At 34.2% G+C, this 27292-nt stretch overlaps 1 protein-coding gene across 2 annotated transcripts in view; it reads right to left on the bottom strand.

Moving 5' to 3' along the window:
* Positions 1–1693: 1693 nt before the first annotated feature.
* LOC138706270 (fibroblast growth factor receptor 2) overlaps positions 1694–27292 on the bottom strand; it is a 526650-nt gene continuing 501051 nt past the window's right edge. Inside the window, exons 10-17 of one of the 2 annotated variants that reach the window (XM_069835373.1) lie at positions 19482–19557; positions 17806–17971; positions 14987–15260; positions 12285–12361; positions 11944–12103; positions 8398–8609; positions 5885–5981; positions 1694–3366 (exon numbers count right to left, since the gene is read on the bottom strand). In XM_069835373.1, coding sequence (XP_069691474.1) covers positions 3171–3366; positions 5885–5981; positions 8398–8609; positions 11944–12103; positions 12285–12361; positions 14987–15260; positions 17806–17971; positions 19482–19557 — 1258 coding nt within the window. In that variant the 3' untranslated portion in view covers positions 1694–3170. The remainder of the gene's footprint in view (positions 3367–5884; positions 5982–8397; positions 8610–11943; positions 12104–12284; positions 12362–14986; positions 15261–17805; positions 17972–19481; positions 19558–27292) is intronic. The other variant, XM_069835366.1, reaches the window with a different exon arrangement.

Here is a 27292-nt window from a genome sequence, read left to right as displayed (position 1 = left end):
AGAATACTCAGACCTACATTTGAAGTCAACGTTACTTCTGCCAATGACGTACTAATAGATAATGATGAAGGAAGTAACCCGAAACTACCAACAATTGACTAGATAACAATGTCCAATTCTTATATTGAGGAAATAAACACTGAAGTTTCAACAGACAAGAGCAAACTACCGAATTCAGATATGAATATACATGGAAGAAATAATTATTATCTACGAAAGAACACAGAACATTTCTCGCGATGAAAGACAATCTATTTCTAGTATTAGACTTCAGCAGAGAAAAAAAATTAATCTACTTCTAATATTTCTTTTCGTAATAAAGAGTGGTCTGACAAAGAAGAAATCTTTACTTGTAAATCTGGAAGAGGCGACTTAGATGAAACATTTACAGATTATAATGAATCAAAACTTACTCCTGTCTAATGTTTCGAGCTCCTGTTCAGTGAAGAAATACTCCTGGTCATGTGTAAAATGTCAAAATTGTTGCCCTCCAAAGGAATCATTCTACTGAATTGGACAAAAATGATATAAAAAGTTTACATTGCCATTCTCTTACTGACGGGCTACTTGTCTCCCCAAAGCATAACAATGTTTTGCGAAACAAAATCAGATGTACACAATGAACTTGTATCCAATACCATGAGGAGAAGTAGGTTTACAGAAATCCACCAATATTTACATCTTTCGGACAATTTCAATCTTCCTCCTAATGATGAATTTGGGAAAGTCCGAAGATACTTCGAGATTCTAAATGACAATTTTGGCCAACAGTTTGAAAATATATGGTGGAGTCACAAATCTATTCATGAACAATGGTTCCCTGTTATTGAAGACAGTGACAATCAGCATATTCATATTCATGCGTTTTGGATATAAACTATGGTCAGCAGCTTGGCTACCTCGCTAAGCACATGAAAAAGCGCAATCGTGGTGCAGTATCTTTCGCTGTGACACAGGATGATGCTGTTGTTAGATGGCATGATGATAATATTGTCACTCTTGCTTCAAACTGACACAATGTAACTCCTATTTCGAAAGCAGATCGAGTCAGTGCTATTACAGGGAAACGAAGCAAAATTCAAGTGGATTGCCCTTCGGTTATCGAATAGTACATCAAATACATGGAAGGAGTAGATAGATTTGACGAAAATGTTCATTCTTTGAAAGTGAGCTTTCATTTAACGAAATGGTGGTACACAATTTTGCATTTGATCTCGATGCAGCCTGTCATAATGCGTGGTTAGTATCAAGAAGAGATGCAATACAAAAAGACTTGACATATTGAGAATTCCGGCGAAATATCGTGCAAGTACGTTGTGGTCTTTATGGGAAAGCTCCATACAGACATCCAGCCATCGATACAGTCCCATCCAGTAGTATTATCACATATATGCTAACTTAAATATTCTCCTCTGAATAAAATATGATATTGCAGTCATTAAATGTGACAATAAGATTTATTGCCCAATGTCACCTACAGGTGACACCCCTACAGTTCGTTTGTAAATATGATTTTCCATGAATTCTCAATAAACAATACTTCTATAGGCTATAATAAACATTATTTAATCATTTATAAACAATTTGTACATCTGTAATGAGTTTGGGCTAAGACGGGTTAAATTCATTGATATATTCCAATTCTGTGCAGGTGTTTGGCCAAGCAATCAAGGCCTGTTGCCAATCTAAATGCAGCTACAGAAGATTTTCGTGGTAAATCGGGAATTAACTGTGGATTTTGATGCAGAGTGTTCCATTTTTTCCCTTGAGATTGTGTTATCAAATTTTGTTTGTTGAAGTCTAAGTATGTAGATTTAATAAATCTTTTCACAGAGTAATACGTAGATTTAGTAACAGGTCTGTAAGTAGCAGTGCTGTCCTTCTTTGCTAAAGCATCCGCATTCTCGTTTCCCAGGATTCCACAATGGGATGGTATCCATTGGAATACAATTCTTTCATTGAGTAGTATTAGTAAAGTGGACGATTAAATTATTGGGGGGGTAAAAGTTTTAATCATGAAAGCAACAAATTAAAAAATTGAATAAAATTTTGAAAAGCACAAGGAATATACCTGTAACAAAGATTAATCAATGAAGATAGTGACTATGTCCTTATTTCTGATATTCCACTTTGTCTTCATTGACACTGAGGGTGCACAGCTTACTAACTTCACTGAGGCTGAGGTTTGACAACTTATTAACAATCTCTTAAATTACGACTGAAGTGATACATTCAAATATTTTATTCTGTGTGGTAGAATAAATATAAAAGTTGTTGCTACGACTATTCTTGAAACAAATATCTTTATATTGGAGAAATATTATTTGTCTTCACGTAGCCTACAACCTATATACTACTGCTTTAATTGAATATGAACAGTGTGGCGGCAATTTATGCTTCTGTGATTTTTGGGAAGTTCAATCTTGTTAAATTTGTACTAGTACGACTTCATGAACTGTAAGATGAAATCGTGGGTGTTCGTGTAAAGGGGGTTAAGTATGATTTGGCTAAACTGGAATAAGTACAGATTTGAACTATCCACAATTACTTTTCTTTTCTGTTAAAGAGGTTAAGTCATTCTTCCATCTATGATGTAGTTACAGTGCTCCATATTTTGTTACAAAGGGGTTTTATTCAGTACCAAAGGAGAGAAGTTTACATACCTTGCAATTTGACTTAACCCCCTTTACATGAGCACCCGCGAAATATTTAATAAATAAAAAAGTTACCGGGTAAAAATGTGTTACATATATGCTTCATCTGTTTTATCAATATAATTATATTTTCAAAAATAATAGGTTTATAACAAAATTGTTTTCAAGAAAGTAGAGAAGGCAAAAGGTAAGAACTGTTACAAATCAGTCATTTCACGAAACCAAACAAATGCAACTGCATTCTATTTTAAATATTGGACCTCTGTACACAAAACAGGTAGGTGAACTCCTAATTCTTTGCAGTACAGGTATCTTAGAATATTTCTTCTGTCAGTGAAGACTTCTTTGATATCCCATATCTATAGACATGCAAAAGATGAGGTAGAAACACCGACTGTGAGCTACCATACCAAGCTCACCTGCAGTCTTATATCTCTCTGGATGTAAGCTCAAATCACAAACATTTGCATTCCAAAGCAAATGAAGTTTAAGTCGCTGTAGCCATGCGTTGTAATCTCACTTGGTTGGCTTTACATTAGGAGGGACTTGAGGTTGCTGTTCTGTAGGGGGGAAATTGTAATCTGGTTTCAGTGTCGTGAAGTCTACATATACTCGCTTCCTACACATAATTGAATTTAAGTGTTTCACTATTTCTTCAAAAGAAGGACGCATATCAGATGAATGTGACCAACACTGAAGCATCAATGAATACCTGAAACAGTAAAATAATGTAAGAACTGGGCGAAACTGTTATAATATTAGACCGTTTCTAAAGGTTTTACTGTGAACTGGAATTTAATTATTCTGTAAGATGTGTGCACTGTGTTTTAAGTGTACATTAATCCAATAGAGCTTCCTTAACTCTAGGAACTTAAATGTTCAGTAACATTATCATTTTAGGAAAGTAAATTTAATCCATGTTGAATCTTTCGTACTACACTACTTTTAACACTTGAATATAAATAATTGATTAAATGGCGATCTTACTCGTGTTAATTATGTAAGCATGTGTTAATTATGTAAGTAATTATGTAAGCATGTGTGGCTTACAGCTGTTTCGGTGCTACTTGACACCATCCTCAGAGCCTACTAGAGCTCGGCGCTATCTCAACTTCGCTGCCTGTTGTGTGGGTGCGTTTGTGTGATGAAGAGTTGTGTCAAATAGTGTGTGTGTTCTGAAATTGATCTGTGTGTTGAGAATTTGATTAGGGTCGACACACTGAAACACACCCTAATCAAATTCTCAACACACAGATCAATTTCAGAACACACACACTATTTGACACAACTCTTCATCACACGAACGCACCCATACAACAGGCAGCGAAGTTGAGATAGCGCCGAGATCTAGTAGGCTCTGAGGATGGTGTCAAGTAGCACCGAAACAGCTGTAAGCCACACATGCTTACATAATTAACACGAGTAAGATCGCCATTTAATCAATTATGTAAATTTAATGTTTTTATATTATCACTTTTTCCTATGTACAGTTTTTCAGTATAGAGACTGAGTACTGAATCTTGAAACCTTATTAACATTAAATTGATCTAATTTGCTATCTTCATGTCTTATACTTTAAATCAGTGGCATTCAATCTATGGTACGCAGAGTTGTCTCAAGGGATATGCCCTGACTACATATGTATAAATGCAGACATACATGGGTTGTAAATAAAGTAGCGGTAACACTGCCGGAAATGGATCATGTGCATTCACATGCGATACGAGACAACTGGTGATCGTAGTTGAAGATATTGTCGATGTATTGAATGATAAACCGGTTGCTGTGATAATAGATGTTGTTATTGTGCGTGGTAAATGTAGATCATTATTTTTAACTGTTCTAAAGCATGTTTACTAAACTTGAGCAGGAATCATGGATAAAATCGGATACCTAGAGAAGAATGAAGAAGTGTATATAGTATTTGTGGATTTAGAAAAGGCGTTTGACAGAGTGGAATGGAACAAACTGATGGCCATCCTGAAGGAAATAAGTGTGCATTAGAAAGACAGGAGACGGTTCAGTAACCTATTATGAAACTAGTCAAAATCAGGATAGGAGAAGAAATGTCTGAAGGAAGTGAAATAGGGAGAGGAGCAAGACAAAGATGCCCTTTATCATCTACTCTGTTCAACATCTACTTGGAGGATTTGCTGTTTTCAGAACATGGGAGGGATAAAATAAAGAAGAATAAAGTGCATAAGATTTGCTGATGATATGGCATTGTTAGCAGAAGAGGAGATAATACTAAGGGATATGTTACTGGAGCTAAATGACAACTGTGAGCAGTATGGGATGAAGATAAATGTAAACAAGACAAAGACGATGGTTGTCGCAAAAAATAAAGAAGACAAACTTGCAAATTCTAAATGAGGCTGTAGAGCAAGTGAACAGCTTCAAATACCTTGGGATGTACTATAAGCAGTAATATGAGCTGCAGCCAGGAAGTCAAAGGGAGAATTGCAATGACAAAGGAAGCTTTTAATAGGAAAAGGAGCATCTTCTGCGGACCTCTAGAAAAGGAACTAAGGAAGAGACTAGTGAAGTGCTTTGTGTGGAGTGTGGGTCAGAAATATTGACATTACGACGAAATGAAAAGAAATGAATAGAAGCATTTTAAATGTGGATATGGAGAAGAATGGAGCGTGTAAAGTGGACAGGTAGAATGAGAAATGAAGTTGTGTTAGAAAGAGTGGGTGAAGAAAGAGTGATGCTGAAAAACTGATCAGAAAGAGAAAAAGGAACTGGTTGGGTCACTGTGTGAGAAAAAAATGCCTACTGGAGGATGCACTGGAAGGAATGGTGAATGGGAGAAGAGTTCGGGGCAGAAGAAGATATCAGATGATAGACCACATTAAGATATATGGATCATATGCGGAGGCTAAGAGGAAGGCAGAAAATAGGAAAGACTGGAGAATGCTGAGTGTGCAGTGAAAGACCTGCCCGTGCGCAGAACACTTATGTATGTAGTGTATGCTGAAACTGTTAATGATGGAGCAAAAACAACTCCATCTGGAAGTCACAGAAAATGCTAGAATGCACAGATGGCAGGTTATAGAAGCGAAGGAAGACCATTTTGAAAGATGGACTAATGAACTGTAACCTAACCTGTATTAGGAGCTGAAAAAGGCTTTTAAGCCTAATCTTTGATTATTGATGACGATGACAATGACAATGGTGATGATGATGATAATAATATTTGTTATTAATTAGAAAATAAAGTTACTTACAGTTCGTCTGAGCAATTATCTGGTTTTTCAAGTCGTTTTCCTTCCAAGAGGAAACTCAAAAGATCCATGTCACTTATAGTAGGATATGGAAATCCTCCTAGAAAGAATAAGGTTAATTAATTGAAACTTAGTCACATTCCTCAATTTAAATATGAATATATGCTTGTTGAATATTACACCAGTAAGTTATTCCTTTATTAAGTAAATATTTTGTTCCCAATTTCGGCTTACTGCACTTGATGGTGTAAACATGCACAAGATACCAATATCAGATGAAGATTTATTAATTTTTTTTACACTATTAACTTAGTACCGGTATTAAATTGCCTAAGCAGTGCTGCAGGTGACAAAAAACATAAGAAATAACATTTTGTCTTTGTAAGGTAGAGATACCAGAAGCAGGCACTCAGAATACAGTAATGAAACTGACACTCTCTTCTCTAGAAGGGACAAAAATAATTTGATATTTTAAAAGGAGATGAAATCATTGCTTCCTTTAAATCACAAATGAAGTACACCTAAATTTCTGGTTAGATGCAGAAGATTGAAAGGAATGTTTTATAACAACTATTGAATGGGCCTACAACTCTGATTTTACCATTGAACTCATGAATTCTTCCAAGAGATAAGTACCAGTACTTCTATATCTTCACATATAATGAGTAGCGGCGGATTCATATGCACTAAAAATATGCATGCATGTATGCACTTAAAAATCACGATATATGCACTATAAATAACAAAATATGCACTCTTAAAATTGAAAAAAAAAAAAAAAAACAATTTACTATTATTGATGGTTTTTCTATTACCGGTATACATAAGAATATTGAGACACCTTCAGTTGCTAAAGTTGCGTGTCCTTCAACCCACTGTTTAAGCACACTTCCAGCATATTTTTTGTTAGACATTGTTGACAAAACTAATTCAAAATTAATAATTTTCTTGCAGTTAAGCTCTTCTAAAATACAATGCACTCTGTAGACTGTCGAAGTATCTAAGACCTGTATCTGAATGCTGGGTTTGCAGTGAAAGACCTGCCATTGGGCAGAACACTATGAATGAATGAATGAATTCTGATTTGCCATGTTGGTAAGTAAAAAACATAAAATTGCATTATCGTGCCTATATTATTGTTGACAGGTGGCGAAATTCGAGTTTAGCGAGTGCAAAGAAGCCTATGTACACTTTCTGTAACTTCTGCTCCAATCATATTGTAGCATTCTAGTGACAAAATCTTATGCACGTGCGGAGTAGGCAATAAGGTGGCTTCTTGTTTTGAATAACTGTTATTTTAATTGCAACTTTCATCCATCATAACATCCCAATGTTGTATATGTGCAATAAGGAATAAAACATGCCAATATGCTAAAATTCACCCAGTAGTAATGACTAATGGCCAATAATGTAGGCTATGTTATACATATATGTAAGCCTACCTACATAATATACAGTACATATGCATTGTGTCCACAAAAACATTCTTGATAATAAACTGATTTATTTTATAACTAGCCTATGTGTATTACGAAATTTTCAGCAACTGATAGTGTCTCAATATTCTTATGCATAACAGAAAAACCATCAATAATAGTAGGCCTAAATTGCTATATATATTGTTTTAGGAGTGCATATTTTGTTATGTTTAGTACATATATCGTGGTTTCTAAGTGCATACGTGCATGCATATTCTCCCGTTTTTGGTGCATAATCAATCCACCCCCTATATCTTTGATGGGCGATCATAAGAGTACAAGTCAATTTTTGGCGAAATTGAGATGTGTACAGTTTTGTCATCATCAGCTCGATATCTATGTCTGGTAAAAAGAGTACAAGTCAAAACCTGCTGTAGAACGTCGCATTCTCTGATGCACATCACAGTATCTTCAAAATCATGTACGATGTTAAACAGTTTTTTTGCTCTCCTGTAAAATAAGGTTTACATAACCTTGACATTAGCAATAATAAGTGCATTACACAAGAGGTTTATGTATTCTTGATATCTGCCTAAAAATGTTTACCCTGTGACAGTGATATGGACTGCAGTCAGTGTTGCTGTTATATTGTATTCAACAATGAGAGTACAAGTTAATATTTTATACTAATATGAGATCCAAAGCTGTGATAGCCACAGAATGTACCTATTGTATGTGTTTAAGTTATCATTTCTCTTTCTTTTTTAGTAACATTTAAATACAGTTTTGTCAATGTTTCAATTATATTTCATATAATTTATTAGAGAGTGGGTGAAGAAAGAATGATGCTGAAACTGATCAGTAAGAGGAAAAGGAATTGGTTGAGTCACTGGCTGAGAAGAAAGTGCTTACTGAAGGATGCACTGGAAGATATGGTAAATGGGAGAAGAGTTCGGGGCAGAAGAAGATATCAGATGATATATGGATCGTATGTGGAGACTAAGAGAAAGGCAGAAAATAGGAAAGATTGGAGAATGCTGGGTTTGCAGTGAAAGACCTGCCTATGGACAGAACATTTATGTATAATTTATTACTTACCTAAAGTACCAATTTCCCATAATACAATAGCATACGCCCATACATCGCTTTTACTGGAGTACAGATTGTCACGCATGGCCTCCACAGACAGCCATCTCAATGGAACTTTTTTCCTCTTTGTATTAATGTATATTCCGGAACGTGAAAGACCGAAATCTGATATTTTCAAAGTCTTGTTTTCATCAATAAGAACATTACGAGCTGCTAGGTCCCTGAAATAAACATACAGTGGTACTTTGACATTTCTACTGTCATTACCTATTTCATAAGGTATAGTAGGTTATTCTATGTGCATTTTTTAAACTGCATTATTTATTGTCACTTAGCATATAACAAAGTCATATCATGACAGTCTTTATATTACACACTTAATTTGACAAATAACATTACATTATTTCAACAAATTATTCATTACAGTTTATACCCAGCCCTGAAATATCTATTGTGCCGCCGCAGCCACCACCACCACCACCACCATCATTATTTGTAAGTACTACTAATACTAATAACAATAATAATAACAATAATAATAATAATAATAATAATAATAATAATAGTAATAGTAATAGTAATAATAATAATAATAATAATAATAATAATAATAATAATAATAATAATAATAATAATAAAGATCTAGAAGCAAAGGAGATGTGTAAATACGTACTGTACAGGTACAGATCTTATATTTTATCTCTGCCTCTGTGCAATATCACACTTGCAGTTGAGAAGCAAGGAGATGGCAGAAAGGTTGTAATGCTTTTTAATATGCTGACACCCACGACAAAGATAAGCCACTTTAAATTTAACAGTCACTGACCGGCAGAGATAAAATGCAAGATCTGTACTATGGAATGAGTCCGAAATATCCCAATTTAAAAGGCAGAGATATGGACTAACAACGAGATTGAAGGGGTGACAGTGGTTGTGATAAAATAGTGCAATAGTGGCCAGTTAAGATAGAAAAGATGATGAAAAAGAAGAGGGAGCGAAAATAATGATTTGTAGATGAAACATGAGAAATGTGAAAAAAAAAAAAAAAAAAATTAGAAACAAATAATAATTTAATAAAAATGAAATTGAATATTTCATTTTTATTAAATTATTTTTTTTTTTCGCTGTTATTTATACTCACTTTAACATCTTTCGTCATATCGCGAGTTAATCTTCGGTTGAAATCCGAAGGCCTGTGTACTATTGTTGAGACTGGTTCTATTGTTGTGAACTAGATGGCGACTTTATATGTATTACTGATTTGTTATGAATATGATTTCGGTGATGAATGAGACCGGTGATATTCAGGGATGTTGTGGCCCGAATTTCCTTACATTTGTCTTACAGTTGAAGAAAAACTTTGAAAAAACCTCAACTAGGAAATTCAAGCCGACCGGGAATCGAACCCGGGCCCTCTGCGTAAGAGACCAGCATACTGACCCCTATACCACAGAGGTGGTCTATTAAATTATTATTCTTTTGTAATTATGATGAAATTAGTAACACGATAGTTGCACTTTTCATTCACCAACTTTGAGGAACCAACCTTAACTAGACTTGTACAAAACATAACATATAAAATCGCTTTTATTGTGAAGTGAAATCTAAATTTCTATACTTCGCGATATTAACGCCAGATGTCAGTAACATAACAAGAGAAAATCTTAATACACCCAAATGTAACATACTGGTACTGTCTAAAAAACAACATTTATACTGAGTGTAAAAAATGTTTGGACTATTAACCTACTCGTAGCTTTATAATTTTAATTTTTAACATAAAATGTTGTACATAAAAGTCATCATCATCACCACAGTGCATCCAAGGTATAGGCCCAGTGGCCTGTTTCGGTCTCAGTAGCTCTCAAGAAGTCATAAAAGTTGTTTGAAACAATTCAAGTAACATTGTGGCAATGTTTTAGGAAAAAAAAGTAAAATATACACAGTGTGACAAGAACGTATATTTTTAAAAAGACATCCTAAATTCATTTTTATACAGAGAATCTGCAATAAATTCTATGCATGAAAACAGAAACATTCCAATCTTGTTATTGTTGGATATTCTTTTAAACTTTGAAAGTTCTTTCAACAACCTTATACAATATAAGCAGGTGTATTCGTGTGGGGTAGATCACGAAATTATTTAGAAAACACTACTAGGCACTACGAACAAAAAAATTACCAAAATGAAGCAACAAAGAAAATATTTCATCCTTGAGTTGCAAATCGTTCATCTTGGTTTTCCTTATTTGAAGGGAAAGAACAGCAGTCCAAATATCCACATGATGGTTGGATACGGACCATTTTTTCATATTGAAGCTTTAACTTTAATTCGACAGTTAAGAAAAGAGGAAGAAATATGAAGTCAATCTCAAAATATCTTGACTTAAAAGACAGACGTGGCAAGAACTAACAGCATTGATAAAAATATCCCAATTGGATGGTGATGATGATGATGATGATGATGATGACAATCTGTACTGGTATTTATGATATATAATTAAATACTACAGGTATATGTAAAATAGTTACAGCAGAGTCCGTATAGGTCAATTTCTGTCAAATGCATTTTCAATTCACTGTGGGCAAGAAGATGCACTATCACCGTTACTTTTTAACTTTGCTCTAGAGTATGCCATTAGGAAAGTCCAGGATAACAGAGAGGGTTTGGAATTGAATGGGTTACATCAGCTGCTTGTCTATGCGGATGATGTGAATATGTTAGGAGAAAATCCACAAACGATTAGGGAAAACACGGGAATTTTACTTGAAGCAAGTAAAGAGATAGGTTTGGAAGTAAATCCCGAAAAGACAAAGTATATGATTATGTCTCGTGACGAGAATATTGTACGAAGTGGAAATATAAAAATTGGAAATTTATCTTTCGAAAAGGTGGAAAAATTCAAATACCTGGGAGCAACAGTAACAAATATAAATGATACTCAGGAGGAAATATAACACAGAATAAATATGGGAAATGCCTGTTATTATTCGGTTGAGAAGGTTTTATCATCCAGTCTGCTGTCAAAAAATCTGAAAGTTAGAATTTGTAAAACAGTTATATTACCGGTTGTTCTTTATGGTTGTGAAACTTGGACTCTCACTTTGAGAGAGGAACATAGGTTAAGGGTGTTTGAGAATAAGGTGCTTAGGAAAATATTTGGGGCTAAAGGGAATGAAGTTACAGGAGAATGGAGAAAGTTACACAACACAGAACTGCACGCATTGTATTCTTCACCTGACATAATTAGGAACATTAAATCCAGACGTTTGAGATGGGCAGGGCATATAGCACGTATGGGCGAATCCAGAAATGCATATAGAGTGTTAGTTGGGAGGCCGGAGGGAAAAAGACCTTTGGGGAGGCCGAGACGTAGATGGGAAGATAATATTAAAATGGATTTGAGGGAGGAGGGATATGATGATAGAGACTGGATTAATCTTGCTCAGGATAGGGACCAATGGCGGGCTTATGTGAGGGCGGCAATGAACCTCCGGGTTCCTTAAGAGCTATAAGTAAGTATATGTAAAATAGTAACACAACTATCATCTCACCTATGCGTGATTTGTTTGTGTTCAAGATGTGCCATGCCCCTAGCAATCTGAATTGCAAAACTTTGGAGCTCTTTTGGATCCAGCACATATTCCAGTCTTCGAGTTGCTAGCTCTATTGGAGTTAGTGGAGGCCCATCATTCGATAATAAACTCCATTCAGCTGTTATGTAAACAGAGAAATAAATGTTTCATTTCAATAAAAACGTTCAATTTCTACACTTAAGGACAATTGATATTTTTTCAACAAATTTCATAGTCTCAAGACAACTTTTTTATCAGCCATTTTCATGACATAAATCGTATTTTCGGAAGAAAATAAATTATAACTCTAAAATACTTACTCTCTGTGATCGATGGTCGACTAGTTGATGTAGTAGTCATATGATTTTCTGGTTGTACGTATGAAGCGTCTGAATCTCTGAAATAATATTGAGAGCACTGAAATAATAATCAATATCCAAAAATAAAACAAGCATCCTACTTTCTAAATCTCTATTAAACATTTCAAATGTTTGAAACAATGATTATTCTTGATGGATCTTTAGTTCCTCAAGTTTCCAGATTCAATCATCTAGGATCTTCTTGAATTCTGCCAAGCTGGCAGTATCGAATTTAGTTTCTGAGATGTAGTCAATTTTAAGATGAAACTCATTATCTCCAATAAAAACTGATAACCAGAATTTAATTTTGAAGTGTTACTAAAAACGACCGGTTTAAAATTCTGAAATATACCCAGAAATTATCATATAGTAGACCGATATTTCTAAACCACTTACATAACTTAAAAATTGCATTCTTGGCCTAGCAATAAAATAAAATAGTGCAAAATATCAACCTCCTGGCAGTCAGCCTCCTGGCTTTTTTTATGTAAGGAGATTGACATCTTTACCAGAAGGTTAACAATCATCTTACAGTGTAATTAGGCATTTTATTTACTGAAGTATGATTTAGCAATCTGTCAGTAGGCCTACGTAATACTAATGACGTATCCGGTCAGTTTTGGGTTTTTCAGCATTTGATACTTTTTCTAGAAAATGGCTTCAAAAAAGAAAGAAATAGAACAGCAAAGATTGGAGAGGCTGAAGAAGAAAAGGGAAGTCAAAAAACTCAGACACAAAAAAAAGCACAAAGTAAGTATGCACAGGAGGTCCAATCATTCCACTTTGGTGGGTAAAGAGGGCAGAGAATTAGCATACAATAATCCTGAGGGAAAATATAAGGAACTGTATTCATTTTGTATTCTGTCTGAAAGCCATAGTCATGACCCTGCTGCCAAATCATTAGAGACTAAAATAAATTTGTTCAGCTTCTTTTGTCATTTGATTTCCATACCATTAATGAGTACAAATATATTTAAATTTCTTTGGCACAGCAAATGACATTTTCATAGCCTTCTGTGCCTTTATAATTGGGTTTCCATACAATTGGTAAGAACAAATATATATTTTAATCTTCTTTGGTACAGCAAATACCACTACTGTATGAGTATTTTGTCCAACGTTAATCTCTTGGACCTTAAAACATTAGGCCCCAAAATCTGGCATTTAAACTCGATAAAGTATGTGATTACTATTTTCAAAGTAAAGAAAATCTTGAAATATGTTCACTAAAATGTTTAAACATTTTTTTAAGAATATTTTACTTTTAATTTCACAATTTTTGAGGTTAGAAATATGCTACATTTGAGAGATTCACCCAGATACAACCTCCCTGTTATTTACTTGTAGAGACTTGAATGTAATGGAAATTCCCAGAAGATGTTATAATCATTTTGCCAAGTAGTCCAGTGATAGTGCTGCTACCTTATAGCCTTCTGGACAAGATAATATAAGCCACTTCCTCCTTATAAGATGAAACAGATGTAATTATGTACCTCCAGGTCTTAGACCTCTGCTTGGAGCCTTGTTAGTAGAAAGAAGTAACACCACGAGGTGAGGGCGGGAGTAAGGTAAGCGAGACTACTATAATATAACTTAATCGTAAATAAACTTTTCCACTCTAAATTCGACTATAAAATCTAGCCTCAACTTGACTGAAAAGAAACCTTCTTGATAATCCATTTTGAATCTTGCGTACACTACTTTTAACACTTGAATATAAGTAATTGATTAAGTAGCGGACTTACTCGTGTTAATTATGTAAGTTTGTGCGGCTTACAGCTGTTTCGGTGCTTCATCACACCATCCTCAGAGCCTACTAGATCTCGGCGTCATCTCGAACTTCTCTGCCTGTTATGTGGGTGTGTTTGATTGTTGAAAGGTGTTAAATGGTGGAGTCAAATAGTGTGTGTGTGTGTACTGAAATTGATCTGTGTGTTGAGAATTTGATCGGGGTGTGTTTTAGTGTGTTTTTATATTTCTATTGTTCTAGTGTGTTGAGTTTTTGATTCTTGGGTTGTATGTGTAGAATTTCCATGTCCGCATTTATGTTATTGTATGTATGGTTAGCATTGGTTATGTGATCGGCATATGTAGATGTATTGTGTCCTCTGGTTATTGCTTTAATGCGTTCTTTGTAGCGTGTTTGGAATGATCTGCCTGTCTGTTCAATGTAGAACTTGTCGCAACTATTACATGTGAGTTTGTATACACCTGTGTGGTCGTATTTCTTGAAGAAAGTAGTAAAGGAAATTTGACAGTCTTGCTCCCCCACTGAAATGCAGTTGGTCCATAGTTATTCAACTTAATAATTCAATAAAAAATATATCTTCGAAGTATGTATTATATGTCTTTCTCGTGTTAAATTCTATCGTACCTGGTTAACATGTTTTGACCTGTTATGGGTCTTCTTCAGAACTGGTTGTTGCTGGTCTTGGCACCTTTTGTTTTGTTTCCTGTGGGAGTGTGTTTGTGTAGTGTAATGTGGAGTCAAAGATTACACTAAATACCACAATTCCTTCCTTGCTATTCTCCCAAAGCTTACAAGGCAAGCACAGCTTTTATTAATTGTGTGTGATGTTAAGTTTTTAAAAATAATTTTAATTGTAAGAGTACCGGTATCTTCGCTTATTATAATAATGTTTAACTTTAAGATTGCTACTTACGTAGAAGGATGCTGAAGGTCTACATATCTAGGAATAGGTCGATGCATTGTACTAGTAATAGCAAGTGCACTTCCTGTACGACGTTCATATTCCACTCTTAATTGACGAAGGTACTGCAGAAGATCACCGCATGGCACATACTCCATTATCATACAAAGTGGTTGCTTCAGAGTACAGCAACCCAGCATAGTCACCACATTGGGATGGCGACCCACTCTCTTCATCATAGCTATTTCTAGCTGGAATTCATCCACTTCATCTGGTGTTGCCTTATCTAAAATGAACAATGTACTTATGTCATCCTCATATGAACAATAAAAGTTGTATGTTTAGCACATTATAGACAATAAGCCTATCTTTCTGCGTTACCCTGTATTTCAATTGAAAAGAAATTAATATTTCAATTAAAGAAGGAATATTCTCCAATTGTGTTTTAGAAAACAGAAAATGTAACACATTACAGTATTTAAATAGTTTCTTTTACTTTTCTGATTCTCAACTGATCTACCACGAGACTAAATTTTTAGAGGACATATAATATGAAAATACAAATCATAAATGAAAAGTATTACCAGTAATATCACGAAGATGACATAAACCTCCTCATTAATCATTACACATTTTACTCGTTTTTAATGTGACATTTTTTAGTTCGTGTTAGAATTCATCTTATGGTATTGTTGGTGTTTATGTTTTCTGAAGAATAATTTTAGATAAGAGCGCAAACAACTGTAGTAGCTGACGTGTCCTTTTTTAAACCCCATTAACTAACAATTAAGTTCATTTACGAAATTAATTAATTATAATAACGATTTTCTAGTGTTAATACGAAAAACTAAGTGGTGTACGTGGGGTGTAACTTTAATAGTGGCAACACTGCTGTAAAAGCGAAAAAAGACAGAGTTAATTGTTGTCACTTGTACTACATGTTAATCTATGTCTGCCCTCCCCTCTCCTAAAAGGACTCTTCCGTCCGACTCACAGTGCATGCGCTGTGGAGAGTTGAAGTTAGTCTCCTGGAAGAGGGCTATATTATAGTCCTCTTGGTCTCCTGTTAGTTACAGCTCTAAGCGGTTGTGTTTCGCCATGTTTACAAAGCAGGAACAGCGCTAACACAGTCTTCATTCTTTTCGTAATAGGTTCGTTCCAACAACAGTCAGGAACCGTCTGTAACTATCATGAGCATGCACAGTAGAGAAAAAGCGTTCCAACACAATCCGAACCAGTCCTGAACCAGAAACATGTACTGCAGTCGGGCGTTCCAACAAACTTTTGACACGGGTTCGGAACGGTCAGAAGTAGTCAGTGGATTGAGGCATGTACGGAAGAGTATGCTAGACGCGCATGCGCATAAGCTCACCAACGTCTCCTGGATACTGAAGAAAGACATGATCGACTGTTCACATCAGTGAGGTTAAGATGAAAAGTGACAGTGCAGACGAATAATAAAACTAGAGATTTAATTTAAATTCTCGCCAAAGTGAAAGGGAATGGAAATTATTTGGGTATTGAAATAGTTAATTATAATTTCAACATGCAGCTTTGATTAAAAGTATAATAAATAACTTACATATATTAATAATTAAAAAAGAACTATTTTTAGATGAGAATCCCCCATTGAATTATCGGAATTCTTGCCTTCCATACTTTTTGTCATCTTTTTATAGAAAATGATCGAAATTCTATTTTCTGCAATTAGAATTAGCTGCGAAACTATAATAATTAAGCATCCCGTTCTTATCAAAGATGATCACAGTTATAGCATCTCTGGATTTAGTACATAACGATCCGCGAAAGCGTTCCAACAATGTCCAGTCCAGTTTCAATCCCACAACAGGTACTCAACTAGCGCGTGCACATAAGATGGTACAGGAACTGTACATGAACTGATCCATGAACCGCTCATTGGAACGAACCTAATATAGATGTAAGAAGTCAACGAACTCAGGTCTGTCTCCGTATGTGAACTACCTCGCAACTCTGTCTCTGGCTACAACATTGAAATCTGGTTGCATTGTTCAGTGGCTTGAAATTAGTGGTTTTTAAATTAAATTCACACGAAAACTGTCCACGCTACTGAAATATGCCAGAGGGATAAATGATCCTTTATTAGATTTTCTATCAATATAGATAAAATATATGATCCTACTCAAAATAGTTACCATATAAACATTTGGGAGGGGGACTTTTTTTTTTCTGAGAAAATTATTAACTTTCCATCAATATGGTATTACATTTTTTTTTGTTACATACAACATGAACTACTTGCTCTGAAAATCTGCAGGTTATTTCACCTCCACCCTGTACTGCTCTAACTTTGTTCACGAACAATTTTATTAACAATATAGCAGCATAAGAATGACACTAAAGCTGAATTCTTCTGCATTGACAATACCATCTACGTGGCATCAACTCCGCTATAGGTAAAGAATTTGTCTGCAAATACAACGTGGCAGGTTCCTGGATTATATGGGTTGTGAGTTTCTGGGCTTGTGCCGCGTTGAGTTCTACCCGATGTTGGTTGGTTGTATTCCGAACCAGCATCGGGCAGGAACCCTAGAGCCACTACATAAATATCTCTGCCATTTGACAATCTTATCTACAACCCTGAGGACGATCACAGTAGGATGATCGAAAAGTTAACTCCAGCAACTGAGGCAACACGGCACAAGCCCAGAAACTCACAATCCATGAACAGCAGCCACAGAAGCCTACACCAATACTTAATTCCTGTATTATATACTTCCGAGTGTGGTTGCAAAATAATAAAATAATGTTTATATTTCAAATCACAAATCCGTTTCCTGTAAAATGCTTACGTTTTAGTTTCTTCACTGCAACAGTGGTATAACCTGGAATACCGGCAATGGCATCAGCACGAGCTAAGTACACTCGACCAAATGCTCCTTTTCCAATTTGCCGTCCTAAATCCAAACGTGTGTAGCTCACTTCAAATATGTCTGCATCTCCACGAGCTTTGGCATCCTGTAAGATTAATAAGGTTGGATAAATATAGGCTACAAATGAAACTTCTGCAAAGCAAAACTATTCATAACTCGAATTAGTGATGATATGCTACTCGTAACTTTACTGTAATTATAATTTCACTATTTCATAGCTACAAAGAGAACCAATGTTATTTATTGAACTTTCATTGTTTTCCTTCTATCCTGAAACAGATTATTCAGTCACTATTTCATAGCTACAAAAAGAATGTAATTTATTGAACTTCCATTGCTTTTCTTCTATTCTAAAAACAGATTATTCAGTCACTATTTCATAGCTACAAAAAGAATGTAATTTATCGGAATTCCATTGCTTTCCTTCTATCCTAAAAACAGATTATTCTGTCACAATTTCATAGCTACAAAAATAATATCATTTATTGAACTTCCATTGCTTTTCTTCTATTCTAAAAACAGATTATTCTATCACTATTTCATAGCTACAAAAATAATGTAACTTATAGGACTTCCATTGCTTTCCTTCAATCCTAAAACTGATTATCCAGTTACTATTTCATAGCTCCAAAAAGAGTATAATTTATTGAACTTTCTTTGCTTTCCTTCTATCCTAAAAACAGATTATTCTGCCACTATTTCATAGCTACAAAAAGAATATAATTTATTGACCTTCCATTGCTCTCTTTCTATCCTAATAATAGATTATTCTGTCAGTACTTCTTAGTACAAAATAATGTAATAATTTCATTGTTTCTCGTTCACGTTAACACTTGTTTAAAATTTGAAACTATATTAGTTGAACTGTTAGAAGTCTAAAAACAGATCATAGCTACATATAAAAATATAGTATGTTGTATAATAGGTGAGTGAAGAGCATAATGTAAAAGTTTTTTTCGCATAAAATAAATAATAAATCAACAGTTTAAATGTCTTGACTTTTCATTTACCTATTTCAATGTAAATAAGTAAGAATTCTTACCACACTTGAGATTTTATCTTTCAAAACATTTACTACATTTATACTGATGTCTAAACTGTGGAGTGATGGTTAGCGCATCTGGCCGCGAAACCATGGCCTGAGTTCGAATCCCTGTCGGGGCAAGTTATTGTTGAGGTTTTTTCCGCGGTTTTCCCTCAACCCAATATGAGCAAATGCTGGATAACTATCAGTGCTGGACCCCGTACTCATTTCACTGGCATTATCACCTTCATCTCATTGAGACACTAAATAACCTAAGATGTTGATACTGTGTCGTAAAATAACCTACCTACTAAAAAAATTATACTCATATTTGTTGTTGTTTTCTTAGTAAAATATATATATATATATATATATATATATTTTTTTTTTGGAATAACAAAGTAAAATAATAGCTTGAAGTGTAACAGTACAAAGCTTCTATTAGAAACAAATTAAAGTTATATAAAATTTATCCATCAGTATTTAAAATGTTCCATTACTCAAGTGGTTTGTAATAATTATATTATTTTGTAATGTGATAATAAGATTAAATTTTCTGAATCATACTTACAACTATTTCTTTCTCCACATAGATTACATTTGTCTCCTGCAGTGTTGGGAAAGGTCTCGATATCCGGGTTGTTGAACTGCATAAATAAGATTGTCTTTGTTAAGGAAATAATATCTATTATCAATAGAACGAAACAAAGATTAATTAAACCGCAGAGAAAAAAAGATTAGACTATGAAAGGAAAATTAACAATCACGCAAGAAATAATTGAAATGTTATGTAGAAATCAATTTGTAAATTAGGAATATTTATGAAATATTAAAAAAAGAGGAAAACATAGTCTGACTTTATTCACTACTGTACCAACAAGATTAAAAAATAAACTTTCAAATGAAATAAGAACAGAAAAAAGAAAACATACTTTTTGGAACTTTGTTTTCCAAAAATCTTATAATGAAAGCAATTATTATGACTTGGAACTTGAATTTCTTAGAAGTGATTAAAAAATAAATTACATGGTACTAAGTACAATGTGTCTCTAGGTTCCTGCACATGATGTCTCATATTTATTTGTACTAATCCATTTTATTCAAACAGATTTAACATAATTTAATTTCAATTTGCAATTTTGTTAAGTGGTTTAAGATTAATTTGAAAATTTATTTATTTTTATTTTATTTATGTAATACAATATTAAAACGAACATGCAATACACGTGTCAATGTAAATTTTACGTATATATACGTATACACACAAACACACATACAAACATTCCTATTTACGTGCGTGCACACTCATAAACATACACATGCTTGTGTGCAATATGTAATTTTAAGCACAAAGGAGAAACACATCGATATGCAAGTCACATTTTACAGAAATGCAAGTTTTACGATAAATTAACATTGTACACACAATATAGAAATCTTAAAAATATTAGGTACAATAATTCTATGTGCACTGACGGCACCCCCCCCCCCTCCATTATTTTTTCATCATACAGTAGAACCTCATTCGCGATTCTTGGCTTGTTTTCTGACCAATATGTTTTGGATCATGCCGTCTTTCTTTTATATAAATTTATTACACATAGGCCAATTTATCCAGAAATGATGCACATGAAATATGCCAATTTTCGTAAACAGAGAAATAATATTTTATATAATTTGATACTTAGACCTATAACTATTTCATGTGAATTTGTAAAAAATTAATTATAATTATGCAGTGCGATTTATAAATGAAGTCAAATGTCTTTATTTCGGAATTAGATTGAATACTTCTTGTATGTATTAATCTATAGAACGAATGTTTTTTTTTTTATTTCGATACATATTATGTATGTTAAAATGATTTTATTTCGATCCTAGTTCAAGAATGTAAAATAAATAAATGGTAATATTTTTTTTAAAAAACACGACAAAGAAACTGAATTATTGCAAAACACATCAAATGAATAGTGAGGAAATTTTAGTCATTTTGGTGTCACTTTTTTATAATTCAAACAGAATTACTAAGAAAATAACAAAACAATACAGAGATTTTTGGTTTTAGTACCTAGATTTATGGAAAATAGATAGCTTAGCAAATGAAAGATATTTACCTGTTATTCTCATACACTGTTGCTGTACTGCTGTAGTTACGCCAGATTTACTAAAGAAGGTCCTCTAATTTTTTCCCTCCTTCAAGTTCACTGTACATCTTCTCAGCCCATCTTCCTTCTCTCTCACCTTTGTCACTAGCCTACACGTCAGTGATGTAACATCACACAAGTCATGAACGAAGACATTTCCATTATAAGCCGAGTATTCGGTTACGTATTATGTCATAATAAGATGTTTTGGTAATTATGTTACCCGACATGACAACGCTGATAAAATATATAAAACTCTTATTTTCGAAGTTAATGTTGTTTGAGCGCATTTATTCCTGGTGAGGACATGGCATATTATCCGATAAATGTCATCATCATCAACTTAAAGGCTACTGGTCCATTCTGCTCCCCGTTGGAATATAAGGCAGACTGTCTCTCTAACATTGTCTTGATCTTCCTACATTTCTTCGATCCGAAGGTTTATAACAGGCATTTCCAACTGCTGGCTCTGTGATGTCACACCTCTCTGCTCTCGTGCTCTTCGAGAAGGGAAGCATAGGTGAAACAGCGAATAGGGATTATAAAGAATGGACACTGAGCGAATTTTCCTGTGTTTTGTTTCTCTGTACGCCAGCGGTTAGTTCCACTTTCAAGCGCTAGAGGTTAGTATAATCGAGCATATGCTAAGATAATAATTGAGTATAGAGTTGAGACACAGGATCCAAACATCGCCTACCTTATTGCATAATCCAGTAACGCTTTGCTTCAAATAAATTCAAGTTAACAGCTTTTCCTTATTTCTCAGTGAAAACTAGTTGTAATAATAATTTTTTATATTTCAGATATAATAAATTATATTATAAAATAATATAATACATTATAAAATTACGTATCGAATTCGTTTAATATTTGTATATAATATAATATAGGTATATGGTTTTACTTCAGTTTTGAAACGCTCTTGCCAAATTCTGAGTCATCATATTCACTCTGTTTAATTTTTTTTATTCACTTTATATTCATATATGTTTATTTTAATTTTCTTTCTACAAAATTTATGTAAACATTTAATATTGTCAAATTCATGTAGGAGAGTATACTGAGTCCTTCTGGGCTACCTCCAATGGGAGGCAATTATTATCTTTATCTCTAAGAGTTTTGTTTTTACATTTTCAACGCTATCAAATTACTACATATTTTAATTGTTGTTGGGGTCAACGTCTCAACTGTCATTATAAAGGAACTCCAGAGTCTAGACATTACAGTTAATGAAGGATTTATATTTTTATGGATCCAATTTCTTTCATTTGAGTACATAATGTACCTAAATGTATTAATTGTATGTGTTATATTTCCGCTGTGTCGACTGCTAGCTGGTGTGATGTCAGCACCAACTCTAGGGAGAAAGCAGAATCTCACGCTCTAGCTGACTTGAAGGCCATTGAAATCAGTCCGGCTACATCAAAGGTACCGACGCGAAGTGTCCATTCTTTATAATCCCTATTCGCTGGGTGAAAGAGCAAAGTAAGGGGAGTGGCAGTGGAAGGACTGGAGATGTTTAAATAGTGGAAACACAACATTACCCTCCCTCACGTGCTCTATTACGTACATCTGCTCCAAAAGGGAAAACGTGCTCCAACATCACAGGTTGGCCAGTTGGAAATAACTGGCTCTATAATAAAGCATCTTTTTAGGGATGCGATTCCATCCTTTGTAGAAATCAGTTATTTTTATTCGCCTCTATCTTTTCGTTTAATTTACGTACTATATTTATAATTTATTCCTGACGTAATCACTCGTTTTTTTTATCTCCAATTAAGCTCTTAAAAGACGCATTTTGGATGATTCACTTTTCCTGTTAAGGGCTGTAACTGGAGATCAAAAATAAGTATTATTAATATTTACACTATGTTCAATATTAGGCCTACATGCATATTCCAGCTTTTTACCACATGCACTGACTCACAGGTTAGAATTTTCACCAACAATATTAGTACACTGATTACCATGGAATTTACATCTATTACTTTCGAAATACTTTACTCTAGACATTTTTAGCCACTGTTAAACTCCTGTATATACAAGAAACACTAAATGTTGCAAAGAATCTCGAGAACAGTAACTAATTATTTACTACAAACACAACACGAGTTTCTGCTTCCCTACTGTCATCTAGTGGTTTGCGATTAAAACTAAGTTATTTTTATAAGTTTTTTTTACGACGCTGTATCAATATCTCAGGTTATTTAGCGTCTGAATTAAATGAAGGTGATAATGCCAGTGAAATGAGTCTTTGGTCCAGCACCGATAGTTACCCAGCATATGGGGTTGAGGGAAAATCACGAAAAAAACATCAACTGGGTAACTTGTCCCGAGGGATTCGAACCTCGGCCACCTGATTACGCGGTCAGACACGACACGCTGACCATTAAGCCACAGGTGTGGACAACTACGTTATTATGTATAGGTCTATTCTGCTAATAACTTTCAGGACTTAAAAGCACATCAACCAACATTATTCTAATTTTTCTTGTCTTAGGCGGATTAACATGGATTATAAATTTTATTATTTTCATTATGATTCCATTGATATTAAGATTTCTACAGCCATATAATAATACGTACCTAGTTACTTAAATTAAATTTTATCTTAACTACCGGTAATATTAATTTTTTTCTTATTTTTTGATAAACTTATATATTGTCAATGAGCAAAACTTGTTTAAAATCTTTCAAAGTTTAATAGTTGAAATGTCTTTTTTCTTCTTTATCTTTAACAGAAGATGAGAACAAACTTTCAATGACTTATTTCTGGAACATGTTTTTAGGGAAGTATGATATGCAGGTTTAAAATTAAATAAAACAAATTCTTCAATTATAGAACATTCTAATTTTATTAGAAAATAATGGGTGTAAAAATCTAACTTAAAAGTACATTAAAATTGACAGAAACACTGTGACAAAAAAAAATACAGTATATAAAATACAGTTTCATAGATGTATGTAGGATAATATAATTTACACTATAGACCTACTCATAAAATGCATTACCTAGGCCTACCGAACTTTCTCGTTGCTATTGAGAAATTAATCTAGTCAGTGTAAGCCTATGAATACAGAATTTCTAGGAACCTAATCATTTCGAAATTGGTAATAACGAGACAGGAATGGTAATCAATAGAGGATAGTAAACAAAATTCAATTGTGAGAACGCCACGTCATGTAACGTAACTTCACGTAATGTAATGTAAAATAAACGTCGGAGAAGTAGTAGCAGATCAGTCAAAGATTACGGTAATGAAAAAGTGACAGTGGATTCATAGTATCCTGTAATTAGTATGTTCTCGGTTGGGTGTAATGCCTCATTCATAACAACAGCGTAAACGTTAACTTAAGAGTCAAAACGTTACCGTCAAATTAAAAAATCGTAAAGGTCCATTCACAATGAAAATTAAACATAAACATAATATAAACACAGAAGTTTGTGGTCAAGATATTTAATGAGGCCATTCACAATGATTTACATAAACATTAACATTACCGTTAGACCAGGGATGTCGAACAGCGCTCTCAAACTGTGAAACTATTAATATTGTTTCCTACCGTAGCTGAGCTGAAACGACAGTCAGTACGGTCAACTTGAGTCGCAGTAGCAGTGTTCTGTAAGCAGTGTGTTTATCAACTCTGGCGGCTGGTATGGATATGGAACGACGATTCAATAATAAGTGGATAGATAGATATTTATTTAACTTAAAGGACGGAAAGACACATTACTTAATATGTAGAAAGGAATTTACCCAGTTCCGCTCGTGAAAAGCCTGTAGAGTAATTAAAATCAAGATTGAATTCAGAAAACCTTCCATAATCATCATCATCATCATCATCATCATCATCATCATAATCGGGTGTTAGTAGAACAAGGTTGGTTCGTGCTAGCTATAAAATTTATGAAATTATTGCAACGTCTTCAAAGCTATTCACTGACGGAGAATTTGTAAAAGACTGTCTCATAGCTGTTGCAAAAGAGATATGTCCGGAACATGTTAATGATTTTAAATATAGGATAAATTTGTCTCGTAATATTATTGCAGAGCGCATATCAGAAATGGGCGATAACTTGGGTTGACAACTGACAGCAAGAATGAAAAATGAGAGTTAGTGCAGCTCTTGATGAAAGTACCGACCGCAAAGATACGGCGCAGCTAGCTATATTCATAAGGAGTGTCGATTCAGATTTCAATGTTCATGGAGATATTGTAGATGTCATTTCACTAAAGTATCGAACTCGAGGCGAAGATATTTTTCAATCTATAACAAAAACTATGAACAAATTTCAAGTCACGCTAAAAGTAATTAATTTTATACATAAAAACAGTTTACGTTTCTGAACTTGAAGTTGCACTGCTACAACACGTACACACAAAGTTGATATTTTAAATATGATTTATGATGATGGTGATGATGATTATTATTATTATTATTATTATTATTATTATTATTATTATTATTATTAATTTCCGTCACTAACGAACAACATTCATGGAATCACCCAGTAGATAAAACGCCATTGTTGTTATTATTATTATTATTATTATTATTATTATTATTATTATTATTATTATTATTATCAGCAGCAACATTCATCCTCATGTAGGCCTACATTCTTTGTTCATCAGAGTTTATCAAGTGCAAATCTAAAATGAGCTCCTAATCAATTAGTAAGATGTATAAAAGTTATCGAAGTACCAGCCGCCGCAGTTTCGCTTTTGTTTACTCCCGGTCTGCCTGCTATCTGAGTTCAACCGTTACATGGTATGGGAGGAGTGAAGGCTCTTCATTTCACAGCTCGAGAGCGCTGTTCGACATCCCTGCGTTAGACGATAACATGAAAGTTTGCAAATGAATATGCTTGGTATAATAACCATGGACCACAAAACTCTAAGGAACTATGGGAAACGTGTACCTATACCGTCGCAGAATTTGATAACTGAGAAATGTGTGCCCATTTGTGGATGGGATTTGAGGTTATTTAGGACATTGACGGTGAAGGCTTCCTGGTATTCGCACAGACATTAAAAATATTGGAGCTACGTATGGAAAAGTGAGTGCCAAACCTACCAATGCCCCATTCGACAACAGTATCCCGACACACGGCGCAAAATGTCGATTTCAATTATTTACACTTTCTAGAAATAAAAGTTATTTGTCAGATCATTATTGGAGAGCTCAAATAGTGTCAAAATAGTCAGAAGAAGCTATCATATGCAGTGGCGTAGCGTCAATGTAAGCTAAAAAGCTTAGCTTGCCCAGTTAATAATAATTTCATAATAAACCTGCAGTTTATGGACAAAATTATTTATTAATTTTAATAGAATTTATATTTACGCGTTAAATATTGCGATGCGGCAGCTCAGGATGATTTGTGATGCAGCAGTAAACAAGAAGCCTGCACACACCAGCTTCCAAGCAGACTGGTTTCTTCTGTGTAATCCACCCCGCAGATTTTCCATCCCTTTCTAACTGAACTACCCTAGTCGCAAGGCTCGCAAGAAGCTAGGTTTAACATGTAAAATAAGTAGTTTCCGAGTTATCCATTTTCGTGAGTTGTGTTCAGTTGAAGTGTTAGTGTGCATTGTGGCTGATATAATAAATAATGAGCGAAATAACAGTTCCTGACACTAATTTACTTGAATTTTTTAGGACAATTGTATTATCGAGAGTGAATTATGAACAAAAGTGTGATCTAAAAAACAAATGACCGACTCCCTTGCTGTCAATGAAGGACACAACCGAAACACAGACGCATACTTACGTACTGTATCTATTGACCGTTAATATTGTGATTTCTCTAAGTATGACAGGGAGTGAGCTAATGTTATACGTATACGTGTCTATTTGTGAAGAGATATGTGAAAACCGTGAAATCATATTTTACTACGTATCATTTGAGGTGATGCCTTATTGGTGTTACTTACGATGTTCCAACCAATCTTCGACTGCTGACTTGACATTGACTACTATTTATTTTAAGACTGTATTTTTGTAATACGTTTTCTCATATTGCATGAAAGACAACTTGAATTAGCTTCCCCTGCTCAAAATTTCATGCTACGCCACTGATCATATGATAGACTATATTAATATACATGGTTTGTATGTGGAGACAGAGTAAGGCAGAAAAGAGGAAAATATCATATGTACTTCGATACATCGCAATAATAAGATTAGAGAAGCTGGTTTGCAGTGAAAGACCTGCTCTTGGGTAGAAAATTATAAT

This window comes from Periplaneta americana, chromosome 1 (assembly GCF_040183065.1).
Source record: "Periplaneta americana isolate PAMFEO1 chromosome 1, P.americana_PAMFEO1_priV1, whole genome shotgun sequence".
NCBI classification, from domain to species: domain Eukaryota; kingdom Metazoa; phylum Arthropoda; class Insecta; order Blattodea; family Blattidae; genus Periplaneta; species Periplaneta americana.
The sequence above is the reverse complement of the archived record's forward strand: the minus strand, read 5'-3'. Positions and strand labels throughout refer to the sequence as shown.